This window comes from Bos taurus, chromosome 7 (assembly GCF_002263795.3).
Source record: "Bos taurus isolate L1 Dominette 01449 registration number 42190680 breed Hereford chromosome 7, ARS-UCD2.0, whole genome shotgun sequence".
In the NCBI taxonomy this organism is placed as follows: domain Eukaryota; kingdom Metazoa; phylum Chordata; class Mammalia; order Artiodactyla; family Bovidae; genus Bos; species Bos taurus.
In genome coordinates this window covers 16,918,109-16,943,589 of record NC_037334.1, presented here as the reverse complement: position 1 = coordinate 16,943,589, position 25,481 = coordinate 16,918,109, and the positions used below count along the sequence as shown (strand labels likewise).

At 49.4% G+C, this 25,481-nt stretch overlaps 1 protein-coding gene and 1 long non-coding RNA gene across 3 annotated transcripts in view; one reads left to right on the top strand and one right to left on the bottom strand.

Annotated features, from left to right (window-relative positions):
• Positions 1-10,297: 10,297 nt before the first annotated feature.
• Positions 10,298-25,481, bottom strand: part of CERS4 (ceramide synthase 4) — a 35,336-nt gene continuing 20,152 nt past the window's right edge. Inside the window, exons 3-12 of one of the 2 annotated variants that reach the window (XM_005208850.4) lie at positions 18,755-18,928; positions 15,785-15,902; positions 14,857-14,975; positions 14,696-14,753; positions 14,038-14,088; positions 13,594-13,686; positions 13,254-13,382; positions 12,776-12,882; positions 11,039-11,195; positions 10,298-10,793 (exon numbers count right to left, since the gene is read on the bottom strand). In XM_005208850.4, the coding sequence (XP_005208907.1) occupies positions 10,617-10,793; positions 11,039-11,195; positions 12,776-12,882; positions 13,254-13,382; positions 13,594-13,686; positions 14,038-14,088; positions 14,696-14,753; positions 14,857-14,975; positions 15,785-15,902; positions 18,755-18,927 (1,182 nt within the window). In that variant the 5' untranslated portion in view covers position 18,928 and the 3' untranslated portion in view covers positions 10,298-10,616. 2 annotated transcript variants of the gene reach the window in all.
• Positions 13,678-23,642, top strand: LOC132345704 (uncharacterized). The gene is made up of 4 exons (XR_009495181.1): positions 13,678-14,123; positions 15,411-16,550; positions 17,022-17,137; positions 23,330-23,642. It is a non-coding gene; the product is annotated as an uncharacterized lncRNA (long non-coding RNA).

Genomic DNA, 25,481 nt, shown 5'->3' with positions numbered 1-25,481 from the left:
AAACTCTGTGCTCATTAAACACTAACTCCCCATTTCTCTTTCCCCAGCCCCTGGTAACCATTGTTCTAACTTTCTGTCTCTATGAATTTGACTACTCTGGGGACCTCACATTAATGGACTCTTACCGTGTTTATCCTTTTGTGACTGATTCTTTCATTCAGCATAATGTCCTCAGGGTTCATCCATGTTGTAGCATATGTCAGAATTTCTGAATCACTTTCTTTTAAATTTATTTAATTTTTATTCATATTTATTTAATCTGCCCCCTACAGTGGAAGCACAGAATCTTAACCACAGGACCGCCAGAGAAGCCCTCTGAATTTTTTAAAAAGAAGAGTTCCTATATTTTTTGATGCCTATTTGAAATGTAACAGTTAAAAATTCAACGTTTAAACTCTACTGGTGTTCTTCTTAAGCGCCTTTCTGCTCTTGTTAAGGCTCTGTCTTCAGGTTTGCCAGGATGTTGACCTGGCCCCACCCCCACCCCCACCCCCACCCCCACTTCCTGCACCAGTCCTAACCCTCTCAGGTCCCCAGATCCTGGAACACACACGTGGTGCGGAGGCAAAAATAAGCATCTATGTTAGAAGCAAGTCCATTTGCTGACAGAGATCAATCAGCTTTGGATTTCTGAGGCTGACTCCTCCATGCTCTTCTGGCCAAGTTGTCCTTGGCCATGATGTGATTTTCCTCCCCACACTGTGAGATGTGAGTAGCAGTATTTTACAAACGTTTTTATTGAAGTATAGTTGCTTTACAGTTTTGTGTTGGTTTCAGGGGTATAGCAGAGTGATTCTTTTTGCTTTTTTTTTTTTTTTTTCAGATTCTTTTGGCTGAGTGGTAAAAAAACCTTCCTGCCAACGCAGGAGCTGCAGGAAATGCTGGTTTAATCCCTGGGTAGGGAAGATACCCCTGGAGGAGGAAATGGCAACCCACTCCAGTATTCTTGCCTAGGGAATCGCAGGGACAGAGGAGCCTGGTGGGCTACAGTTGCAAAGAGTTGGACAAGACTGAGTCACTGAGCATGCGTGCACGCAATTACAAGATATTGAGTATATTTCCCTTTGCTATACAGTAGGTCCTTGTTGGTTACCTATTTTACATATGTGTATATGTTAATCCCAAATTCCTAATTTATCCTTTCTCCCTCCCTTTCTTCTTTGGTAACCATAAATTTGTTTTCTGTGTCTGTGAAGTCTATTTCTGTTTTGTAAGTAAGTTCATTTGTATCATTTTTTTTTTTAGATTCCACATATAAATGATATTATGTGATATTTGGCTTTCTCTTTCTGATTTACTTTGCTTAGTGTGATAATCCCTAGGTCTATCCACATTGCTGCAAATGGCATTATTTCATTCTTTTAAAAAAATAACTCAGTAATATTCCATTGTATTTATAATTTATATCTATCACATCTTTTTTACCGATTTATCTGTCAATGGACATTTAGGTTGCTTCCATATCTGTGGGTAGTATTTTATCTAAGATTTTTGCTTCTGTGGACATCATTGAAAACTGTTATGAATTTTCCTACCTTGCTCCATATTCTTATCTCTCTTCATTGAGGTGAAATTCACATGAACAAAATCAACCTTTTGAAAGCAAACAATTCAGGGACTAATTTAGGCCACTCTCAATGTTGAGCAACCATCACCTCTGTCTAGTTCCAAAACATTTCCATTGTCCCAAAAGGAAACCCTGTACTCATTAAACAGATGTGCCATTCCTTCTCCTCCCCTCCCCCTAGTAACCACCAATTTGCTTTCTGTCTCTGTAGATTTACCTGTTCTGGATATATCATATAAACAGAATTATGCAATATGTAACCTTTTAAATCTGGCTTCTTTCACTTGGCATACTGGGTTTTCGAGGTTTGGCCATGTTGAAGCCCTATTTGGTTATGGTTTGTAGTCTTTATCATCCTCTTAAAAGAAGTTGGGTATTCTACCCTACCTCTACTTTAAAGGATTTATTTATTTATTTAGGCTGGGCAGGGTCTTTGTTGCCGCACAAGCCTTCCCTTGTGTCGAGCGACGGGTACTCTCTAGTTGCGGTTCACGGGCTTCTGTTTGCGGTGTCTTCTCTTGTTGCAGAACACTGACTCTGGAGCACTGGCTCAGTGGTTGTGGTGCCTGGGCTTTGCTGCTCCATGGTATGTGGGAACTTCCTGGACCAGGGATCGAACCCATCTCCCCTGAATTGCCAGGCAGATTCTTATCCACTGGACCACCAGGGAAGTCCTGCACCCTACTTTTTTTTTTTTTTTAATCTTGGTATCAATTTGAATAAGATGGGAATTATGTGCTACTTGTAATGGCGATAAAACTTGACTGTAAAATCCTCTAGGTTTTGTGCTTTAAGGAGAGGTAGGTTTCTGTTTTCTACCATTATTCCAAGTTTATTGACATTTATGGGTCTAGTCAAGTGTTCTGATTGTTCATGATACCATTTTTGCATTTTATATTTCCCCATAAATAAATTCATTTCATCTTGATTGTCAAATTTATTAGCATATAGTTTATATAGTTTTTAAAAATTGCCTTCAACCATTTTGTCTGTCCCATTCCCTCCCCTGCCTCTGGTACCTACCAATCTGTTCTTTGTATCTATGAGCTTGGTTTTTGTTTTCTTTTTAAGATTCCACATGTAAGTGAGATCATACAATATTTGTCTTTCTCTCTCTGACTTATTTCATTTAGCATAATGCCTCTAAGACCCATCCATGTGGTTGCAAACGGCAGGATTTCCTTTTTGTGCCTGAATAATATTCCATTGTATATATATCACATCTTCTTTATCTATTCATCTGTCAGTGGACACTTAAGATTGTTTCCATATCTTGGCTATTGTAAATACTGTTGCTGTGGAAATGGGGGGCGGTGCATTTATCTTTTTAAGACAGTGATTTTGTTTGCTTCAGATAAAAACCCATAAGTGGAGTTGCTAGATCAGATGGTAATTGTGTTTTGGTCACCTGATACGAACAGCCGATTCATCAGAAAAGTCTCTGATGCTGGAAAAGATTGAGGGAAGAAGAAGAGGGTGTCAGAGGATGAGATGGCTGGATCCCCAATGCAATGGACACGAACTTGGGCAAACTTCGGGAGGTGGTGATGGACAGGGAGGCCTGGGGTGCTGCGGTCCATGGAGTCACAAAGAGTCAGACACAACTGAGCGACTGAACCCCAACAACAAATGGCATTGTATTTTTAATTTGGGGGAGATCTCTGTAGTGTTTTCCACTGTGGCTGCATCGATTACATTCCCACCGCCAGTGCACTGTGGTTCCCTTTTTCTCTACATCCTCACCAACATTTGTTATCTCTTGTCTTTTTGATACATAATTATTCTTAGTCTTCCCGTATGTATTTTAAAAACTCTCCTCATTTCCTTCTTGTTCATTCTCTTCAGGGGGTTCTCTTATTAACGTTCCCAAAGAGTCAGAATTTTTATCCTTGCCATGTTTTGTTCCTTTGCCCTCTGTTTTGTTGATTTCTTTAATCTGTGTTAGTTCCTTATTTTCCTGTGTCATTGGGTTTTCTCTATTGTGCGTGTCCTAATCTGGTGCCAGGTCACCTCTCTGGCTGAGCGCAGCCTCCCTCCCTGGCAAGGTGCTTGTTGTCCAGTCAGGAGGTCCTGGTCAAGCTGATGGGCTCTCAGTCCTGACTTGTGAATCTAGGGTCTGCACAGGTGATGCCAGGCTTTGCAGGGCCAAGTGCAGGGGAGGGAGGCTGGGGGGCTTGAAGGCATAGGCAGTGGATGTCGCATCCCCCCTAGTTGAAGAGGAGGTGGGGGCAATCCGAGAAGTCTTCTTGGAGGAGTAACTCAGTTGGGAAGCTGAGTGGATGTGGGTCTTGAATGGTGAACTTTCAGCACCTTGGAGAAGACTTTTGGGCCCTCCATATAGGCCCCCTATAAAGATGCACACAAACATTCTCTGTAGAATAAAACATCCTCTGTGGGGAAAGCACACAACACACACATGATAATATGCACAAGCCCACAGGACCCATGAGAATACACACGGAAGAACAAACATGAGCAGCTGCAGGATGTAAGCAGCAGTGAATGAAAATCACCAGAATTCCTAATTCATCCTGAGGGGCTAGTGGGCCAAGGGCATGGGGCACTAGATGGACAGGACACCTTCAGGTCAAGCAAGATCCAGGATTACTGTATCATATCAGAGGTCGGTGAACAGAGAAAAGGCCTGACGCCCTAATCTTGTTTCTCTCTGGGAGGGAGGCTGGAGTTCTACCATCCCCTTTCAGGAAGCAGAGGTGCTCACTGCCTTGGTTGAGGTGGGTCAGGCTGAAGGTACTGGTGGTGTCTGCATGTCCAAGAGAAAGGGGAAGCCTACAAGCACAGGAAGGAGAACTGGCTGGAGGCAGGGGCCAGCACTAGAAGCAGGATTCCTTGTTAGGGGACAGGGGGTGTCTGGGTCTGTGAGAAGCCCTGGATCCCTGTTTGCCAGCTGGCCCTGGGGGAGTCCAGGCTGGTCCTTCCCCTTTGTTCCTGCAGCTGCAACTCTGCTCCCATTCCTCAGATTCCCCTTGGATGTCCTCGAATTCCTCTTAGTGGTCTAAGGGCTCTGAGGTTTCATCAGAGGCTCTCAGAGACCTCAGGTCCACCCAGCAGGCTCCACACAGCCTTGCCTTCCACCGATGAGCCACAACCTCTCCTGGGACACAGGAGGCCTGATCGAGTCCCCTGTTTGGGACATCATGTATTCACCTAGGACATGATAAGAGTGTGTGTCCAAAGACAGCAGACTTCTGCTGATCAGCAGGCAAAGTTACTCAAGACACAGAGCCTGAGGAATTCTCCCAGGTTAGATGAAATTGAAAAAGATAATTGACGAGACAAAGGATAACTAAATGCATCATGTGACCCTGGGTTGCATCCTATATAGCATACAAGGGGGACAATTGGAAAACTCTGATGGTCTGTAGTTTGGATAATACCGTTGTATCAGTTGGACTTCCCTGGTGGCTCAGCAGTAAAGAATCCTCCTGCCAATACAGAAGACGCAGGAGAGGCGGGTTTGGTCCCTGGGTTGGGAAGATCCCCTGGAGCAGGAAATGGCAATCGACTCCAAAAGCAAAGTCAACTGAAGTCCTTTGCTCATCTCTAAAATGTTTTCTTGTTGTTGAGTTGTAAGTCTTCCTTATGTATGCTATTTACTAGACTCTGTGGCAAGAATACACAGAAGAACTGTACAAAAAAGATCTTCACAACCCAGATGATCACAATGGTGATCACATCTCCAGGCAGACATCCTGGAATGTGAAGTCAGTTGGGCCTTAGGAAGCATCACTATAAACAAAGCTAGTGGAGGTGATGGAATTCCAGTTGAGCTATTTCAAATACTGAAAGATGGTGCTGTGAAAGTGCTGCACTCAATATGCCAGAAAATTTGGAAAACTCAGCAGTGGCCACAGGTCTGGAAAAGGTCAGTTTTCATTCCAATCCCAAAGAAAGGCAATGCCAAAGAATGCTCAAACTACCGCATAATTGCACTCATCTCACACGCTAGTGAAGTAATGCTCAAAATTCTCCAAGCCAGGCTTCAGCAATATGTGAACCGTGAACTTCCAGATGTTCAAGCTGGTTTTAGGAAAGGCAGAGGAACCAGAGATCAAATTGCCAACATCCGCTGGATCATGGAAAAAGCAAGAGAGTTCCAGAAAAACATCTATTTCTGCTTTATTGACTATGCCAAAGCCTTTGACTGTATGGATCACAATAAACTGTGGAAAATTCTTAAAGAGATGGGAATACCAGACCACCTTACCCGCCTCTTGAGAAATCTGTATGCAGGTCAGGAAGCAAGAGTTAGTACTGGACATGGAACAACAGACTGATTCCAAACAGGAAAAGGAGTATGTCAAGGCTGTATATTGTCACCCTGCTTATTTAACTTCTATGCAGAGTACATCATGAGAAACGCTGGGCTGGAAGAAGCACAAGCTGGAATCAAGATCGCCAGGAGAAATATCAATAGCCTCAGATATGCAGATGACACCACCCTTATGGCAGAAAGTGAAGAGGAACTAAAAAGCCTCTTGATAAAGGTGAAAGTGGAGAGTGAAAAAGTGGGCTTAAAGCTCAACATTCAGAAAACTAAGATCATGCCATCTGGTCCCATTACTTTATGGCAAATAGATGGGGAAACAGTGGAAACAGTGTCAGACTTTATTTTGGGGGGCTCCAAAATCACTGCAGATGGTGATTGCAGCCATGAAATTAAAAGACGCTTACTCCTTGGAAGGAAAGTTATGACCAACCTAGATAGCATATTCAAAAGCAGAGACATTACTTTGCCAACAAAGGTCTGTCTAGTCAAGGGTATGGTTTTTCCACTGGTCATGTATGGATGTGAGAGTTGGACTATAAAGAAAGCTGAGCGCAGAAGAATTGATGCTTTTGAACTGTGGTGTTGGAGAAGACTCTTGAGAGTCCCTTGGACTGTAGGAGATCCAACCAGTCCATCCTAAAGGAGCTCAGTCCTGGGTGTTCATTGTGAGGACTGATGTTGAAGCTGAAACTCCAATACTTTGGCCACCTGATGCAAAGAGCTGACTCATTGGAAAAGCCCCTGATGCTGGGAAAGATTGAAGGCAGGAGGAGAAGGGGATGACAGAGGATGAGATGGTTGGATGGCATCACCAACTCAATGGACATGCGTTTGGGTAGACTCCAGGAGTTGGTGATGGACAGGGAGGCCTGGTGTGGTGCGGTTCATGGGGTCACAAAGAGTCAGACACAACTGAGCAACTGAACTGAACTGAACTGAGACTCTTTTCAGATATAAGATTTGTGAATATTTTCTCCCACCCTGCTGGTTGTCTTTTTGCATGTCCCGTTTAAGTTGTATTTATTAATAATAGAATGGGTGTCTGTACACCCCACAACTTCAAAAGCTACAACAGTGCTAGTAATTTAAATCTACCTGAATCCCATCCCCCTGCCTCCCAAGATCAAAAGTGACATGAATTTTCTGAATTTTGTGTTTGTTTTCTGTTTATTACAGAAATAATTCTACTAATAGATGTTCACGTCTAAACCATACATCATTTTGTTTGAGTTGTTTCTGAACTTTATAGATCCTGAGTGGTTGCACCAATTTATAACCCCCCATGTGAAGTTATTTAATTTTTTTTTTAATTTTAAAAAATTAATTAATTTTTATTTTTGGCTGTGCTGGGTCTTTGTTGCTACATGTGGACTTTCTCTAGTTGTATTGAGCAGGGGCTACTCTTTACTGAGGGGCCCAGGCTTCTCATTGCCATGGCTTCTCTTGTTGCAGAGCACAGGCTCTAGGCGCTCCAGCTCAGTAATTGTGGTGCGTGGGCTTAGTTGCCCTGCAGCATATGTGATCTTTCCTGGACCAGGGATCAAACCCATGCCCCTGGCATTGGCAGGAAGATTCTTAACCAGAGAAAGCCCTATATGTGAGGTTATTGATTCCCATCTTCTCCAACACTTGCTTTGACCAATTTATTTTTGACAACTGAATGGGTCTGAAATTGTATCTCACCGTCTTGCTTTGTGTTTCCTTGATTGATATTGGGATTTGAGTATGTCTTCATATGCTCATTGGCTGTAAGGATCGCAACCCACTCCAATATTCTTGCCTGGAAAATCCCATGGACAGATGAGCGTCTCGGGCTACAGTCCATGGGGTCGAAAAGAGTTAGGCACGACTTAACAACTAGCAACAGCAACATCTCTTCTGTAAATGCCCATTGTGGTTTTTGCTTCTGTTTTGTTTAGGTCAGTTGTCCTTTTCTGACTGAGCTCTAGATGTACTAGGAAAAACTAGATGTATCTTTAGGGATAAAGAGGTAAGGCATTTACCCTTCTGTTTACTGCCGAAACCCCCAGGGGTGTGTGTGTGTGTGTGTGTGTGTGTGTGTGTGTGCGTGTGCTCACACGCCGGGGTGGGGTGGGGTGGGGCGTGGTCCGGGTCTATCCTTTTCCCGTGCAAATCTCATCCACAGAGGGTGCTGTCACTCTGTTTTTGCTGGGACAGCAAGGAGAACCGGCATTCATCTTCGGTTTAATTTGCGCTTTACTCAGATCAAGGGCGGAGAAGGCAATGGCAGCCCACTCCAGAACTCTTGCCTGGAAAATCCCATGGACGGAGGAGCCTGGTAGGCTGCAGTCCATAGGGTTGCTAAGAGTTGGACACGACTGAGCGACTTCACTTTCACTTTTCACTTTCATGCATTGGAGAAGGAAATGGCAGCCCACTCCAGTACTCTTGCCTGGAGAATCCCAGGGACGGGGGAGCCTGGTGGGCTGCCGTCTCTGGGGTTGCAGAGAGTCAGACACGACTGAAGTGACTTAGCAGCAGCAGTAGTAGATCAAGGGAGCCTGAACATCTTTTTGTCTGTCACCTCTGTCCTGTGTGGACCACTGCACACCTTTTCATCCCTCTCTCCCCTCAGGATCTGATTCTTTCTCGTCACATTTCCTGTTTCACATTTCTGCGTGACAACCCTTCACAGCTCGTTCTTCTGTTCCTTGCCCCCCGTTTCTCCTCTCCTCTCCTGTTCTTCCCTCTAGGTCACTCCATCTTCAGAGATGGCATCCACCAAGCTCCTAGTCTGCTCTCCCTCTTCTCTCTGTTCTCTCCAACGCCTCCTCTTCTTCTGCCTCCCACACCGTCCCTTCTGTTTTCCTGTTTGTTCCTTCCCATGCCATTTCAGCTGTTCTTACTGTTTTCCCTTCTCATCTTTTCAGTCCCTCTTTCTGGCATCTTTAACATCTGCCTCTTTTTTTTTTTTTACTTTATTGATGTATAATTGATTTACAAAGTTGTGTTAATTTCTGTTGTATAGTAAGGTAATTCAGATATGTATATTCTTTTCCATATTCTTTTCCATCATTATAGTTTATATTTAGTTCTATATAAATATAGTTCCCTGTGCTATACAGTAAGACCTTACTGTTGATCCATCCTCTACATACTAGTTTACATCTACCAATCCCAAACTCCCAATGTGTCCCTCCCCTGCCCCCTTGAGTCTATTTGTTTCATAAATATAAGTTCGTGTCATAGTTTAGATTTCATATATAAATGACTCAGACAGTAAAGAATCTGCCTGCAATGCAAGAGCCCCAAGCAGATCCCTGGGTCAGGAAGATCCCTAGAGAAAGGAATGGCTACCCACTCCAGTATTCTTGCCTGGAGAATTCTAAGGACAGGGGAGCCTGGTGGGCTATAGTCCATGGGCTTGCAAAGAGTCAGACATGACTGAGTGACCAACACTTTCACTTTTGTACTTTAGGTCTATCTAGATAACCTCTAGGTCTATTCATGTTGCCACAAATGGCGTTATCTCATTCTTTTTTATGGGTGATATTCCATTGTGTGTATATGCATCTTTTCTATCCATTTATCTGTGGAAGGACACTTAGGTTGCTTCCATGTCTTGGCTGTTGTAAACAGTGCTGCTATAAACAGGGGTGCATGCATCTTTTTGAATTAGTTTTGCCTGGATATATGCCCGGGATTGGGGTTGCTGGATCACATGAATCTCTTTTCTCTGCCTTCCTCTCCCTCTGTCCTTGTCTCTCAGTGGACACAGAACAGGAACCTTTCTCCTCTTTGCCATCTCTCCCTACTCCCACCCTCTCCTCTTTGCTGAGAAGCACAGAGGCAAGATTGGTGTCCCTACCCTTTCTCTTCTCCAACCCCGTCTCTCGTGTTTCCAGAAGGCACCCCTTTCCGGTCTTGTGTGGAACCTTGAGGCTGTGGATTCTGGAGCACTGGGGTGGGGGTACCCTTCTGCACAGCTCATAAGGAGATGCTGAATTCTCCCAGGTGGACCCTTGAGAAGGAGCCTGAAGTATGTTCTCCCACCCCCACCACTATTTCACTGTCTTCAGGGGGGTCCTGGGGACCTTGGCGATGGCCTTGAGAGGGAACTGCAGGACAGGCGTGAGTCTCCCCTTTGCCCATCTGCTTGGACCTGTGTGGCCTTGGGCAAAGGACTCCGCCTGTCTGAGCTCAGTGCCTGCTCATCTGTACTCAGGGTCTGTGAGTAGCTAATGCAGGGCTGCCCTGCTGTGGGAGGAGATGGCTTGGCTCAGGCGCTGGCTGGGAGATGGGGACTCACTCAAGGGGGTCTCTATGCACTGCCTGCTCTCTGGGTCTCCAAGGGGTGAGCATGTATCTTGGGGTGGCACCGAGGGTCCCGTTGGTGGGGTACCCAAGTCCTGGCTGCCTTGGGGCCTCTGGGGATGGATGAGGAGCTGTAAGGGGGACACAAGCTCTCAGGCAGAGAATCTGGCTCCGGTCAAGGTTTATTGGACCCCTTTCCGCCCGGCGCTCTTCACAGTTGCCAGCTGCAGCCTGCAGGTGGCGCTAGCGGGCTGGCGTGTCGTTGTAGCTGCCCGCCGCCCCTCTTCCCCCAGCTCTGTTGGTTGTTCAGAGAAGGTGGGAGGGTGGGTTGAAGGAAGGGGCTGGAGACCGATCATCAGCGCCACCTGGGGCCCTCCCTTGTCTCCACAAAGTCTGCCCGAGATCCCGCAGTCCAGCCGCCCCACATATCAGAGCTGCCCCCGACGCTGGGGCAGCCCCCCTCGCGGCCAGTCCTCTGGCCGGCTACGTGGCTGGTGTATGCCGGTTAACCATGCGACCGGCTGCCCGGCTCCGAGGGCCGTCAGTGGGGGCTGCTCCGGGCCGCTGTGCCGCCCCATTCTTCATCTGAGGACACTCCTCGGCTGCCTCCCCATCGCTGGAGTCTAACTCCTCCACGTCACTGCGAACATCCTTCTCCATCTGGGGAAGAGGAGGAGGCAGGGGACTGGCTTGGCTGGGGCCCCAGAGAGGCATGCCGCTAGCCAACACTACCCCGGCCCTATCTGGTCTTTCTTTCCTTTATAAATTTATTTGTTAATTAATTAACTTTTTTTTTTTTTTTTTGGCCCCGAGCACCGCACAGGGGATCTTGGTTCCCCCGACCAGAGATTGAACCTGCGCCCCCTGCATTGGCAGCATGGAGTCTTAACCACCAGACTCCCTACCTGGCCTTTCTTTATGAAGCTGTAGATCATGCAAAGGATGAGCCAAGACCAGAACACATGCAGCAGCTGTAGAATCACCAGAAGTATGTTCAAGAAGTAGTAGCCGAAGAAGGGGCTGAAGTTGCCAATGGACTCGAAGAAAGTGGTATAGAGGATCCTATGGTGGGTGGGCGGGAGGGAGAGGCAGGGCTTTACTGGCTGCTGTAGCCCCCAGTCCTGGGAATCTCTAACTTGCATGACCTTCCCTGCTCTAGAACCTTCTATGGCTCCCCATTACTCTCCTCCCACCAAAGAGTAATGCCTGTGCTCTTCAGTTGGGCAGTTTAGTAATCCCCTCACCTGATTATATTAAATTCATAGAATGCACAAGCTGGCCAACTGGCAGCCATAACCCTGAACCCCTAGGGGGAGCTTAGTGTCCCAGTAGCTCTCCTGGGTGGTCCTTTCACACCTTCTCAGGTCCCCGTCATTTTCCACCCAGATCAGCTGTAGGGTCATCAGTGACCTGCCTTGATCAGAGAGCAGGCACCTGGCTGGCCCGCCCACCTCCTCTTTCCCCTTGAACCTTCAGGGACCCACACTCCCAGGTCCCCACTTCATGGCTGCTCCCTCTCCATCTCCTCTGCAGGCTCCCCTGACCCACACCCCCAGAATTGGGCCTCTCTGTCAACACCTGGTCTCCGGTGACCCCATCCAGTCTCGTGGATGAAAACACTGAACATTTGCCCCTCTCCCCAGGACCGCAGGCTAGTGTCCACCGCTTCCTCCACTTTTCGGTGGCTGTGGTGGTGACTGGGGGTGTTGCCAGCCCCTTAAACCCAGAACGGTCACAGCGAAGCTCCTGTTCCTCAAGCAGCAACTCTGACCCCATTCCCATCTCATAACCCTTGAGTCATCTCCTTGAGCCCACACACTTCTCTCACCTGCCCTGGTCCTGCCCCATCATTGGCTACCTGGGCCAGTGCTGTCATCTGGGCCCTGGCCCCCAGCTTCAGCCCCAGCCTCCTACCAGCTATTCCCCCAGCAGCCACCAGAGAGAGCCTGTGAGCACCCACATCGGGTCCCTCCAGTCCTCTTCTCAGGGCTCCCAAGTGACTTGGGATAAGGGCCCGCTTCTCCCCAAAGCCCTGCATACTCTGTCCCATCGTTCTCCACTTTCACTTCCTCCCTCTCTCCCTCTGCTTCCCCCACAGGGATCTTCTACTCTGTTCTTCCAACATGCTGGACACTATCCTGCCTCTACAATGCTGTCAGTGAGGCCTTCTCCAACCACCTTAATTCCAACTCTCCACACAGTTCCTGTGCCCTTCCTGACTTTTCTTCTCTTTAGCACAATCACGGCTGCACGTATTCTGAAACCCACTTGTTTGCCTATTATACTTCTCCATCCACCAGTGTCAGCTCCACAGGACCTTCCCGCTGTTCCCTCTGCTGGCGTGAAAGAGGAGGGAGGCGGCAGGCTCAGCAAAGTCCCAAAGACCTGACCAAACAGGGACCCAACCAGGTCTCCCAGTCCGTGTTCCAGGCACCCGGGGCCGATGATGGCTAAGCCCAGTGCTCTGTTTGCCTACCTCTGGGCCTTTGCACAGGCTGTGCCCTGTGTTGGAAACCCCTTTCCCAGCCAACGGCCCCAGTTCCCTGGATTGGGGAACCCAAGAACCGATGGCGAGGCAGACCCGTATCTCAGCCACCTCTCCCCCCGAACCCCCACGCCCCACAGCGGAAGGGCTGACTCACCGGGTGGGGAAGAGCACAAGGCGAGTGTAGAAGAAAACCAGCGAGAAGATGATGAACAGAGTGTCGCACATGCGCCGCCAGTGCATGTAGTTGAACAATTTACTGGCCTGGGGAGGGCAGCAGAGAGAAATAGACGTGGGAGGGGCAGGGCCAAGAAATGGCAGGGCCTCCTTCCAGGGAAAAAGGGCCACGGGGCTGGGCCAGGTGAGTTGGGGCAGGGTCTTATCTCTAGGAACTGCCTAGACAGGTAAAGTGTGATCTGCAGGGGTGACAGGGGTGGGGGCCTCACCTCTCTGAAGACTGACAGGGAGTGGTGCCTCAGCTCCCTGAAGATAGACATAGGGTGGGGCCTCAGCTCCCTGCAGATAGGGGGTGACAGGGGGTGGGGCCTCAACCCCAGGGGCACCAGGGACGGTGGGGCGGGGCGGGGCGGGGGGTGGGGTGGAAGCCGGAAGGAGTCAGGCTGGGCCCCGCCCACCTCTAGCAGGTAATCGGCGGAGTCGTGCAGCAGCAGCACCAGAGAGCCGATGCGCAGCAGGTTCAAGCTGTAGGAGAAGCTGATCAGGATGATGGTCACGAAGTGATGAATCACCTGCTCCTTGAAGTCCTGTGTGAGAGGGAGGGTTACAGCTGGGATGACGCTGGGTGGCTGGAGCAGGCCCTCCCAGGGAGGTTGCTTGGAGGATGGATACCCTGCCACCTCCCTGAGGTGCCAAGGTTCTTGGGGTGTGGGATAAGGCCACCCCTCCCCACCTGGAACTGGGTCATAATCATCCCAGGGCATCACTTCCTCAGCCAGAGTCTTGGCCTGGCCTCACCTTGCGCTTGGTGTCAAAGGGCAGTGTCATCAGCAGAGAGATGTAGAAACTCAGCTCCAAGAGGTACCAGTGGTACAGGCCTGGCTTCAGGGGCTGTGGCAGGGGTGCAAGGTTAGCTGTGGGGAGTGGAGGCGCCCACAGGGCATGGGGTATGGGGCAAGGCCCTCCCCATTTGCTCAAACCCACCACACATGAATCCCAATGAGTGAGGAAGGCATGAGCTCCTTGTCCGTAAAGGTAACCAAGAGTGGTGGTTTTGTGGTTTCCTGCTCTGAGTGTCCTGACTCCTGGCCCCTCTCCATTCCACAAGGGAGCCAAAAAATAGAGTGGGACTCAGGGGAATGATGGTAGGATGTCCCGCTTTGGCTCTCCTGCCTGTGACCATAGGAACTCTGACCATGCTGATCTTCCCACCAGCCTCCAAACACCCGCCCTGGCACTCACCTGATGTGGGTAGTTTTCCCAGCACTTGACCGGCGTCCACAGCCATGACTCCTGCAGGGACGGGGGGAGTCTGAGGATATCCAAAGGTTAGCACCCAGAACTCCCACCCCGGCCTGGGTCCTCCTCCCAGACTTCTGGCTCTCAACGTGCTGCTCTCACTCAGGCTGGCTGTTTCCCGCCAACTACAGCCCTGCTCTCACTGTAGGGTGTGGGCATGAGTGTGTGTGTGCTAAGGCCCTTCAGTTGTGTCCAACCCTTTGTGACCCCACGGACTGTAACCCTATGGAATGTAATACTGGAGTGGGTTGCCATGCCCTCCTCCAGGGGATCTTCCCGACCCAGGGATTGAACCCTCATCTCTTATGTCTCCTGCGTTGGCAAGTAGGTTCTTTACCACTGGTGCCACCTGGAAGGCCCTCTCACTGTACACCAGAGGCTTATTATTCAGAATCCCCAGCCCTGACACATAGTAGGTCCTCAACAGGCCACCCATCAAGTGGACATTCACTGTAACCTTGCCACATTCCTTCCGCCCTCTCTGTGCCTTTGCACATTTCCCCCTCTGCCTGAGCCCCACACACCCCTCCCCAATCCAGTCTGGGCCCAGCACATAGTAGGCGCTTGTGGGGTACGGCAGGTACACATCAGGTACACTCACGTGATAAAGAACCATGGTTCCACAGACGAAGCAGCACAGATAGAAGACAAACTTCCAGCTGCAGGTGGGGAGGGAGCCCATGAAGCAAGCTGCCAAAGGAGCAGACTGCCCCCCTCACAGCACCCCCAGACCCCCCCTCACCAGCCCCACCCTGGGCTTACCTGGACTCACAGAACTTCTTGGTCAGGCAGGGCCGGTCCTGGTTCCGGCGTCTCCGGAACCAGCACTGAGTCTGCCGCAGCGTGAGGCCGCACTGCGTGGCCAGGAGGTTCATCTGGGACTGGAGAGCGGGTGATGGGGGCCAGGGTCACAGAGGTGGCCTCCCGCCACTGTCCCAGGACAGCCAAGACCCAGCTCTGCATACCCCCTCCCCGCGCCGTGGTCCTAAACCTCACCTGTGGGGTGGTCTACCTATGTTGATAGGGGAATAGGGGGTTTCACAGGGTGATGTGTGTGTACTCAGTCGCTTCAGTCATGTCTAACTCTTTTGGGATTCTCTAGGCAGGAATACTGGAGTGGGCTGCCATTTCCTCCTCCAGGGGAATCTTCCCAAACCCAGGGATTGAACCCAAGTCTCCCGAATTGGCAGGTGGATTTGTTACTGCTGAGCCATGGGGAAGTCCATAGGGTGGAGCCCCCAAAGCAGGCCTTATAAAAACCCATCCCTGGGACTTTCCTGATGGTCTAACAGTTAAAAATCTGTCTGCCAACACAGGGAACACAGGTTCAATCCCTGGTCCAGGAAGACTGCACATGCCTCAGGGCCACCAGACCCGTGTGCCAAAAGCCCGAGCGCCCTGAAGCCCATGCTCCGTGCAACAAGAGAAGTCAAAATGAGAGGCCTGCATGCCGATCTAGAGAGCAGCCCTCCCTCCACTCACCACAAGCAGAGAAAGCCTATGCAGAGCAACAAGAGAACCAGCACAGCCGAAAATAAGGATAAAAACCAAAACCCAGTCCTGCTCACAGGCTGATGGGCCTTGGGATTCAAGGGGTTGGCGGTGGGGGTTTTCTTGCACCCCTTCCAGAGCTACCCCCAGGGCACCCAAGCAGGCCAACGGGGACGGAGGAGAGGGTCGGGGATCTCACCTCCGTGGGCTCCCGCCCTTTCATTAGGTAATGCTTCTCCAGCGTGGCATTGGGGTCCGCTGGCCTCCTGATCTGGTTCCGCACGCCCAGCCACCGGCTCAGGGGCAGGGCGACGAATCTGGGTGCAGGGGAGACAAAGCCTGTCAGTCCAAGTGGGGAAACAGGGGTCACTGGGGCGAGGCCATAGTTTGGGAGCCTGCAGGGGGTAGCCTGTTGCAATGGGCACGACCTAAGAAAGACAGCTCGGGGGGCTTCCTTGGTGGTCCCGTGGTTATGACGCCACCTTCCAATGGTGGGGGCACAGGCTGGATCTCTTACATGCCTCAGAGTATGGCCAAAAATTGAAAAAAAAAAAAAAAAAGGTAGTTGGATTGGTCTTCAGGATGTGAGATGATCAACTTTGGTGGTACTCAGGTAGCTCTGGATGTGAGAGTTGGACTATAAAAAAGGCTGAGCACCGAAGAATTGATGCTTTGGAATAGTGGTGCTGGAGAAGACTCTTGAGAGCCCTGTGGACCGCAAGGAGATCCAACCAGTCAATCCTAAAGGAATTCAATCCTGAATATTCACTGGAAGGACTGATGCTGAAGCTGAAGCTCCAATAGTTTGGCCACCTGATGTGAAGAGCTGAATCAATGGAAAAGACCCTGATGCTGGGAAAGATTGAAGGCAGAAGAAGGGGGATGCAGAGGATGAGATGGATGGATGGCATCATAGACTCAATGGACATGAGTTTGAGCAAACTGCGGGACATAGTGAAGGACAGGTAAGCCTGGCGTGCTGCAGTCCATGGGGTGGCAAAGTTGGATACGACTTAGTGACTAAACAGCAGGCACCTTCACTCCATCCCAAAGCAGGGATGATCATCCCTTCATTGCCTGAGTTCTGATCTGCGCCCCCCAACCTGGGTGGGGGCCCCCCATAGGCAGGAGCACATCTGCTCCTTCTCAGGGCTCCTCCCTCCCGGCATCACCTCCTCTCTTGTGGACATTTGGAGGAGCTGGGACCCTGGTGAGGCAATCACCACAGTGCTCACAAGGGGGTGTCCAAGACCAGGGTCAGGACCAAGCTGCATGTCCACCGTGTCAATATCACCTTACATTGGGGGAAACTGAGGTTCAGGGCAGCGCAGCAAGGGACTCATTCCAGACTCACTCATGCTGGGGGGCAGGAAGGGAGGAGGCAGGAATGGGACATGACTGCCATGTTTTGTTTTTTTCTTTTGGCTATGCCTCAGGTTATTCTGGATCCTAGTTCCCCAACAAGGGATGGAACCCTGGCCCTCTGCAGCTGAACCGTGGACTCGTAAGCGTTGGACCACTAGGAGGTCCCACGACTGCCATTTATTGAAACGTACGATCTGCCAAGCACGTGTCTAAGTCCACCTTGTGTGCCGCTCACTTAACCCTATTATTATTGTCCTGATAGGCAAACTGAGGCTCAGGAAGGCCAGAGATCCACCCCAGGCGACACAGCAAGCAAAAGGCAGGCCAGGAGTCACTTTCCCTTAATGGGGAAAACCTCTGCCTGTGTTTGACCCCAGAAAAGCTACTTACAACCTCATTGCCCTTTAGAAAAGCAAGGGATATCTTTGGGAGGAGTTAACATGCCCATCTCAGCTGGAGCCATTGGCTAAATAGGTGAGAAAACAGACCCAGCCTTCAAGGCCTGGCTGAATTGGGCCTCCCAGAATCCCTCAGGCAAAGCCTTGGTCCTAGATGACCTACCTGCTGTGTGACCCCAGGCAGGTCACTTGACCTCTCTGTGCCTCCATTTCCTCTTCTGTAAAATGGGGATAATAACAGTACCACTTCACCGGGTGGCCATGAGGGCTGAGTTAAGACAGGCAAACTGCTCAGAGCAGGGGTTGGCAGAGTAAAAGCTCAAAGAGTGTCTGGTAAATATAATGTCAATGAATGGGCCCTGGGTCCCCCATGTCCAGCCTGTGTCCTGGGAACCTTGACTCCAGGAAGCTCCTTGTGAGTGGGACAAGCACGGTGTAGAAACGCCAGGGGGTTGCAAAGAAGGTTGGGGACCTGGGACGGCCCTGGCAGTCCAGTGGCTGAAACTCCATGCTCCCAATGCAGGGGGCCCAGGTTCAACCCCTGGTCAGGGGACTAGATCCCACATGCCACAGCTGCTGCATGCTGGAACTAAAGATACCACATCCTGCAGCGAAGATCATACATATTTTTTAGAAAAAGGTGGAATCTGAAATCACATGTGAGCTGTGCAGGAAGGGGAGCGGGAGGGGCCCCTAGCATTGAGTGGGAAGCTTTGAGGGGGGCAAACCTTGTGGGGGGTGGGCCGTGGGGGCCAGGCAGATGTGGGAGCTGTGACCACAGTGTAAGTCAGGTAGAAGAGCGTGGGACAGAGGGAAGGGACCCAGGAGACGGACGGCCAGGGAAAGAAGAACTGCAGTCTGGGGCAGTGTCTGGATCGCATGAGAAATAACTGAAAACCCATGGGTGCGTTCAGCATCCACTCAGGGCCAGGGGCCCGGCTACAGGAGCTGAGTGACAGGGGGTCCCAAAGTGGGGGCTGGAGTACCCTAGCCCTTCCTTTGGCTACAAAGGAGATCAAAGGGGAGGCATTGGAAGGAACCAGGAAGGAAGAGTGGGGCCCAGGGAGGGAGGAGAGGCACTCATACAGGAAGGAAGGATGAGGGAGTGGGTGGGAGTTCTTCACTTACTGACTGGCCTCTGCAGACCCATCCCAGGTCAGCAAAGCAAGAGCATCCCCTGCCCCCCCAAGGCCCCCACTTGTTTTCCGAGATGCTGGCACTTCCAGAAACCTGCAGCCAATGTCCCAGGCCTCGGAGACCCTCAGAATATGGGCGGCGGCAGCTGGGGTAGGGGGCAGGATGGAGCCAGAAGAGCACTGTGACTCAAAGCCAGGCTCCCTCCAGGGACACACGAGGATGCGATCCTGCAGATGGGAGAGCGCAGGGTGGGTGGCGCAGTCACTTACCTCTCGAAGGTGAAGCGAACGACCACCAGGGCCAGCGCCAGGGGCACAGCCATCAATGTGTCCTGGGGGTGGGGGAAGACCAGGCCATCGTGGTCCTCCAGTTGAGCCCATGAGATGTTGGCGGGGAGCCACAACCTCTCGTTCCACAGCCAGTCGTTCAGGCTGGACCACATCCTGTGGACACAGGGTCCAGTGAATGGACAGCTCGGCACACAGGACACGTTGAGTGGGAGGACCGGGCAACCTGCCCTCTTCCCCCCAGCCCCTGGCAACCTGGAGCTTATTAGAGCCAGTGTGAAGGATAGACTGGGGCTGTGTGTCCTCAGGCAAATGACCTGACCTCTCTGAATCTCAAGTTCATTTGTAAAACTGGAATGGCAATATCCACCTCACAGCCCAGCTTCATAAGGTGCACAAAGTGCTTAGCCTGGTGACTACTGACCCTTAAATGTAGCTCATGATGGTAGTTATTATACTGTACTTTACAGACATGAGAAAGGCAGGCAGAAGGGAGAGGCTGATTAGGGTGATGACCTTGAGTTCTCAAGCAGCCGGGAAGCTTTTCTGTCATTGAGGGGAGGTTCCTCTGAAACAGCCCAAAGATGAAGGATTTAAGGAATCCACAATTCCCTCCCTGGCCATCCTTCCACGCATGGACTCTCCTTGAGGTGTGAATGTCAGCTGTCTCACTTTCTCCTGGCCACGGCTGGGCAAGAGTACCTACAGTCTAACCGAGCTTGCTGCCAGATAATGGAGCAATGGTCAAGGTGGGCCAGCTTTCCACCAAGAGCTGCTGGGGAGCTGCTGTGGGGCCCTGCTGTCCTGAGGAGCCCAAATAGCTTCTCTGGTTCCCAAGATTTAAAACAAGTGCCCCAACCCCTATACTGTTCCTCACTTGCAAAGTCTATTCATTCATTTGTCTGTCCGTCCATCCATCCATCCACCCATCAGCCCACCCATCCATCCGTTCAGTCCACCTATTCAACTATTCATCCATCCAGCCATATCATTTGCTTGCCCACCTGTACATGTACGAGTTCATCCATCCATCCATCCATCCATTCACCTATCCATCCACCCATCTACCTGTCCATCATCCCATCCATCCATCCACCTGTCCACACATCCATACCCACCTGTCTATCTACCTGTCTGTTCATCCATCCACCCACCCACTGTCCATCTATTCATCCGTCCATCCCTCCACACACCTATTCATCTGTTCAGCCAGCCAGCCACATGCCTGCCCACCTTTACATCTATGCATCCAGCCATCTACCCATCCATCAATTCATCTATCATCTGTTCATCCACCCACCCATCCATCCACTCATCCATCTGTTCATCCACCCATCTGTCTACCTATCTATCCACCCATCCATCCATGAGATGTTCTCTGAGTGGCTTATACATGCCAGAGCTTGAGGCTGGATGTTGGAGACACAGCAGGGAACAAAGCTGACACATTCCTGTTCCCATGAAGCTCACAGCCCAGCAGGGGGAGGCAGCCAGCCCACAAGTAAACAGATTCATATATAAATGAGACAACACATCTTGATGGGGCCTGGTAGAAACAGGGTGACATGATTTATCATGGAAGGTCTCTAAGGAAACACAATCTGAGCTGAGACCTAGAGATGAGGAAGGCTTGGGTATGTGCAGAAGTGGGTAGTGGTGGTGGGAGAGGGGCTGGGAGGGACTTTCCAGAGTGGCAGGTGCAAAGGCCCTGAGGCAGGACTGAGCAACACTGAGCAGGGGAGGACCAGTAAGATGCCTTTGTGGCTGGAGCAGAGTGAGCAAGGGGAGAGAGTGGGAGGAGGTGAGTGCAGGAAGGGGGTGGGGGCAGGTCATGCTCTGTGGACTGTGAGGCGGAATCAGATGATTTCCTCCAACATCTTACAGAGAAGCCAGATTTACAGTGAGTGTCTATATACCCACCACTAGGCTACCATTCGCGTTTTGCTCTGCTGCTTTATAACACATCTGCCCATGCATCCATCCATCCCTCTATCCACCCACCAGTGCGTTTTTGGGTGGACTTCAAAAAAACAGCTGGGGGACCACAACGTTGCTTCTTGCTCAGCCCAGGAGAACTTTTATCACCCCAAAGTCTATGACAGCAGAGAACCAACAAAAGAATCAGCTCCTCTTAATGCTGTTTTAATCTTAAGACATCATTCCCTGGTGGCTCAGATGTTAAAGAATCTGCCTGCAATGCGGGAGACCCAGGTTCAGACTGTTGGCGCTGTAAAGAATCCACCTACCAATACAGAAGATGCAAGAAACTTGGGTTCCATCCCTGAGCTGAGAAGATCCTCTGGAGGAGGAAATGGCAACCCACTCCATATTCTTGCCTGGGAAATCCCATGAACAGAGGAACCTGGCGGGCTATGGGGTCCATGGGGTTGCAGAAAGTTGGACACGACTGAGCGACTAACGCCTTACTTCTTTCAAGATTAAATAATATGGTTTTTTTAAAAAGACTTATTCTCAAGATTTTATCTGCTGCTTCAGAGATTGCGATTTACCCTCCAATTTAATACATATTCTATTTTTATTACTACAGTTTCTACAATGTGATTTTATATATGCACATACATATACATGTGTATTTAAGACTTTACTTAGAATTTATTTGGCTGGGACAACTAAGCTGGGAATCAGAACTTTTTTCTCAATTTGTTCTTTAAGTACCATTAGTAGCTCACCTTTCCTATCTTGTTTTAGTAAGTATTTTAGCTTTTAAAAAGTTATTATATTTCAAAATCTATTTATGGAATTTTCTCTTCTGTTGCACTTATCTATATTTCCATCTTTACACCATTACCACGTCTTGATTTGCTGTCTTTTTATCTTACCTTTTAATTCTTTGACATTTCTTTTCTAAATGTACTTTAATAACTATTTGTTAAGTTGTAAAATCCTGTGATATTAGCATAAAATTGGCATACTATTAATAATAAATATGCAGAGTACATCATGAGAAATGCTGGACTGGAAGAAACACAAGCTGGAATCAGGATTGCCGGGAGAAATATCAATAACCTCAGATATGCAGGTGACACCACCCTTATTGCAGAAAGTGAAGAGGAACTCAAAAGCCTCTTGATGAAAGTGAAAGTGGAGAGTGAAAAAGTTGGCTTAAAGCTCAACATTCAGAAAACGAAGATCATGGCATCCGGTCCCACCACTTCATGGCAAATAGATGGGGAAACAGTGGAAACAGTGTCAGACTTTATTTTTCTGGGCTCCAAAATCACTGCAGATGGTGACTGCAGCCATGAAATTAAAAGACGCTTACTCCTTGGAAGGAAAGTTATGACCAACCTAGATAGCATATTCAAAAGCAGAGACATTACTTTGCCAACAAAGGTTCGTCTAGTCAAGGATATGGTTTTTCCAGTGCTCATGTATGGATGTGAGAGTTGGACTGTGAAGAAGGCTGAGCGCCGAAGAATTGATGCTTTTGAACTGTGGTGTTGGAGAAGACTCTTGAGAGTCCCTTGGACTGCAAGGAGACCCAACCAGTCCATTCTGAAGGAGATCAGCCCTGGGATTTCTTTGGAAGGAATGATGCTACAGCTGAAACTCCAGTACTTTGGCCACCTCATGTGAAGAGTTGACTCATTGGAAAAGACTCTGATGCTGGGAGGGATTGGGGGCAAGAGGAGAAGGGGACGACAGAGGATGAGATGGCTGGATGGCATCACTGACTCGATGGACGTGAGTCTGAGTGAACTCCGGGAGTTGGTGATGGACAGGGAGGCCTGGTGTGCTGCGATTCATGGGGTTGCAAAGAGTTGGACACGACTGAGCGACTGATCTGATCTGAATTTGCATTAAAAGCAAACAGAAACCCACAAAATAAGCAGCTTAGGGGGAGGAATAAATTAGGAGTTTGGGGTTAAAATACATATGAGAGTGAAGTTGCTCAGTCGTGTCTGACTCTTTGCAACCCTATGGACTGTAGCCTACCAGGCTCCTCTGTCCATGGAATTTTCCAGGCAAGAGTACTGGAGTGGGGTGCCAATATACTACTATATATAAAACTGATAACCAACAAGGACCTACTGAATAGCACAGGGAACTCTACTCAATTTCTTGTAATAACCTGTAATGGAAAAGAATCTAAAAAAGAATATATATCGTGTATAACTGGTTCACCGTGCGGTATACCTGAAGCTAACACAACAGTGGAAATCAACCGTGTATGCACTGGTGTGTCCATGTACATGCACACTGGTGCATGTATGCACACTGGTGTGTCCAAGTCTTTGCGACCACATGGTCTGTAGCCTACCAGGCTCCCCTGCCCATGGAATTTTCCAGTCAAGAATACTGGAGTGGGTTGCCATTTCCTCCTCCAGGGGATCTTCCCCGCTGAGGGACTGAGCCCGAGTTTCTTGCATCTTCTGCACTGGCAGGCGGATTCTTTGCCACTGCCACTAGGGCCATACTTCAATAAATTCTTTTAAAAAAGTAGCTGACATCAAGTCACATCACCCTTAAATATTTCAGCATGCAGATCATTAACTAGAGTTCAATATTGACTTACGTGTTTTTTTTTCTTTGAAGGTAAAATTTACTAGAGCACAGTGCATCAACATTGAGTGCGCAATTGCTGAGTTTTGACCAATACACGCACCTGTGTAAACCAACCTCCAGCCACAAACATTCTCCTCCCTCCATCACCTTCTCTCTCTCTCTCAGTCGCTTCTCAGTCAACCTCCATCTCCACCGTCCAAAGGTAACCTCTGCTCCAGTTTTTTTTTTTTTTCCATTGGGGGTTACTTTTGTCTGTTCCAGAGCTTCATATAAATGGAATCACAAACCCCATCTTTGTGTCTAGCTTCTTTCACTTGTATAATATTTTCAAGATTCACCTCTGTTGTTGCAAGTTCAGTAGCTTTAATTCTCAAATTGTTGGTACTAAATGAACAGTGAAAGTTGCTCACTGGTGTCGGACTCTTTGCGACCCCATGGACTGTTAGCCTGTCAGGCTCTTCAATCCATGGAATTCTCCAGGCAAGAATAGTGGAGTGGGTTGCCGTTCCCTTCTCCAGGGGATCTTCCCAACCCAGGGACCAAACCCAGGTCTCCCACATTGCAGGCAGATTCTTTACCATCTGAGCTACCAGGGAAGCCCCACTAAATGAATATACCACAGTTGGTTGGCATTCACTTGTTTTTTTAACTTTTACTTATTATTATTAAATGTATTTGTTTTGTTTATTTTTTTGGCGGCACTGGGTCTTTGTTGCTGCATGCAGGCTTTTCTCTAGTTGTGGTGAGCAGGGGCTACTCTCTAATCGCAGTGAGCAGGCTTTGTTGCAGTGGCTTCTCGTTGAGGAGCACGGGCTCTAGGGCACGTGGGCTTCAGTAGTTGTGGCCCATGGACTTAGTTGCTCCGAAGTCTGCGGGATCCTCCCAGACCAGGGATCCAATCAACCGCTGGACCACCAAGAAAGTCTTATCATTCACTTGATGGACATCCGAGATGCATTCAGTTTGGGGTAGTTATGAGCAAAACTGTTCAGAACATTCACGTCCCCAGTCTTGTGTGAATAGATGTCTTTCTGTTTCCTGGGTCTGTCCGGAGGAGTGGAATTACTGGGTCATACTTGGGCTTCCTTGGTGGTTCAGACAGTAAAGAATCTGCCTGCAATGCAGGAGACCCTGGTTTGATCCCTGGGTCAGGAGGATCCCCTGGAAAAGTGAACGGCAACCCACTCCAGTGTTCTTGCCCGAATCCATGAGGTCGCAAAGTATCAAACATGACAGAGTGACTAACACTTTCACTTTTTTACTTTCACTGCATATCTTCCTTGATGAGCAACTACCAAATTGTATTCTGGAGTGGCTGCACCATTTTACACTTGATCTTGTGAAGTCTGGGAGTTTTATGGCCCTCAGTTTTATTTTAGGTGAGATGGCAAGGGCGGGGGTGGATTCCCAGACAGGAAGTGGCTTTGGAGGCCAGAATAGGGGCCCACCCAGATAAACCCGGAGAAGCTACTACATTCCCCGCCTCCCCACCAAGATCTGCCAACTAGCAACCTTAGGTCCACCTGAAAGCTCAGTTTCCCTTTGCCACATGGGGTAGCACGTACCCCCAGGTTCTGGATTAGGATGCAGACGTCATTAAGGGGGGCGTTATTTCTCCCCACGCACATTGCCAGGTAAGGGGGGTTACTCTTAGGAGCAGGCAGGGATCAGAGGGGCCAGGAGAGGTTGCTGGGGGTTGGAATGTCCTGTCTCCTGATGCATGTGGTATTCTGGTTGAGAAAACACGCTGAGCTGTGCTTCCACGCTGTGCGCCCTCCTCTGTGCAGATTAAAACATCTGCCTTGAAAAAAATCTAGGACCCAATGTTTTGGCTTCTCTTGTTATGGAGCATGGGCTTCAGTCATTGTGGGGCACCAGGCCAGTTGCCCTCTGCCACATGCAATCTCCTCGGGTCAGGGATTGAACTCGTGTCCCCTGCATCGGCAGGTGGATTCTTAAAGCACCAGACCAGCAGGGAAGCCCTGGTTTTAACTAGCAGTAATCTTTTGAAGTTCCGACTACCTGGTCTTTGTTACAAACATTCCTATATATCCTGATTCCTCCCTCATCTCTTCAGAGCACTTCCTCAGAGCTATCTGAGAGGCTGTCTCTGGGCTTGAAGTCCTCAGAATGTCCACAGAGTAAAATATAATTCTCAGGTTTTAGGTTGTTTTTTTTTTTT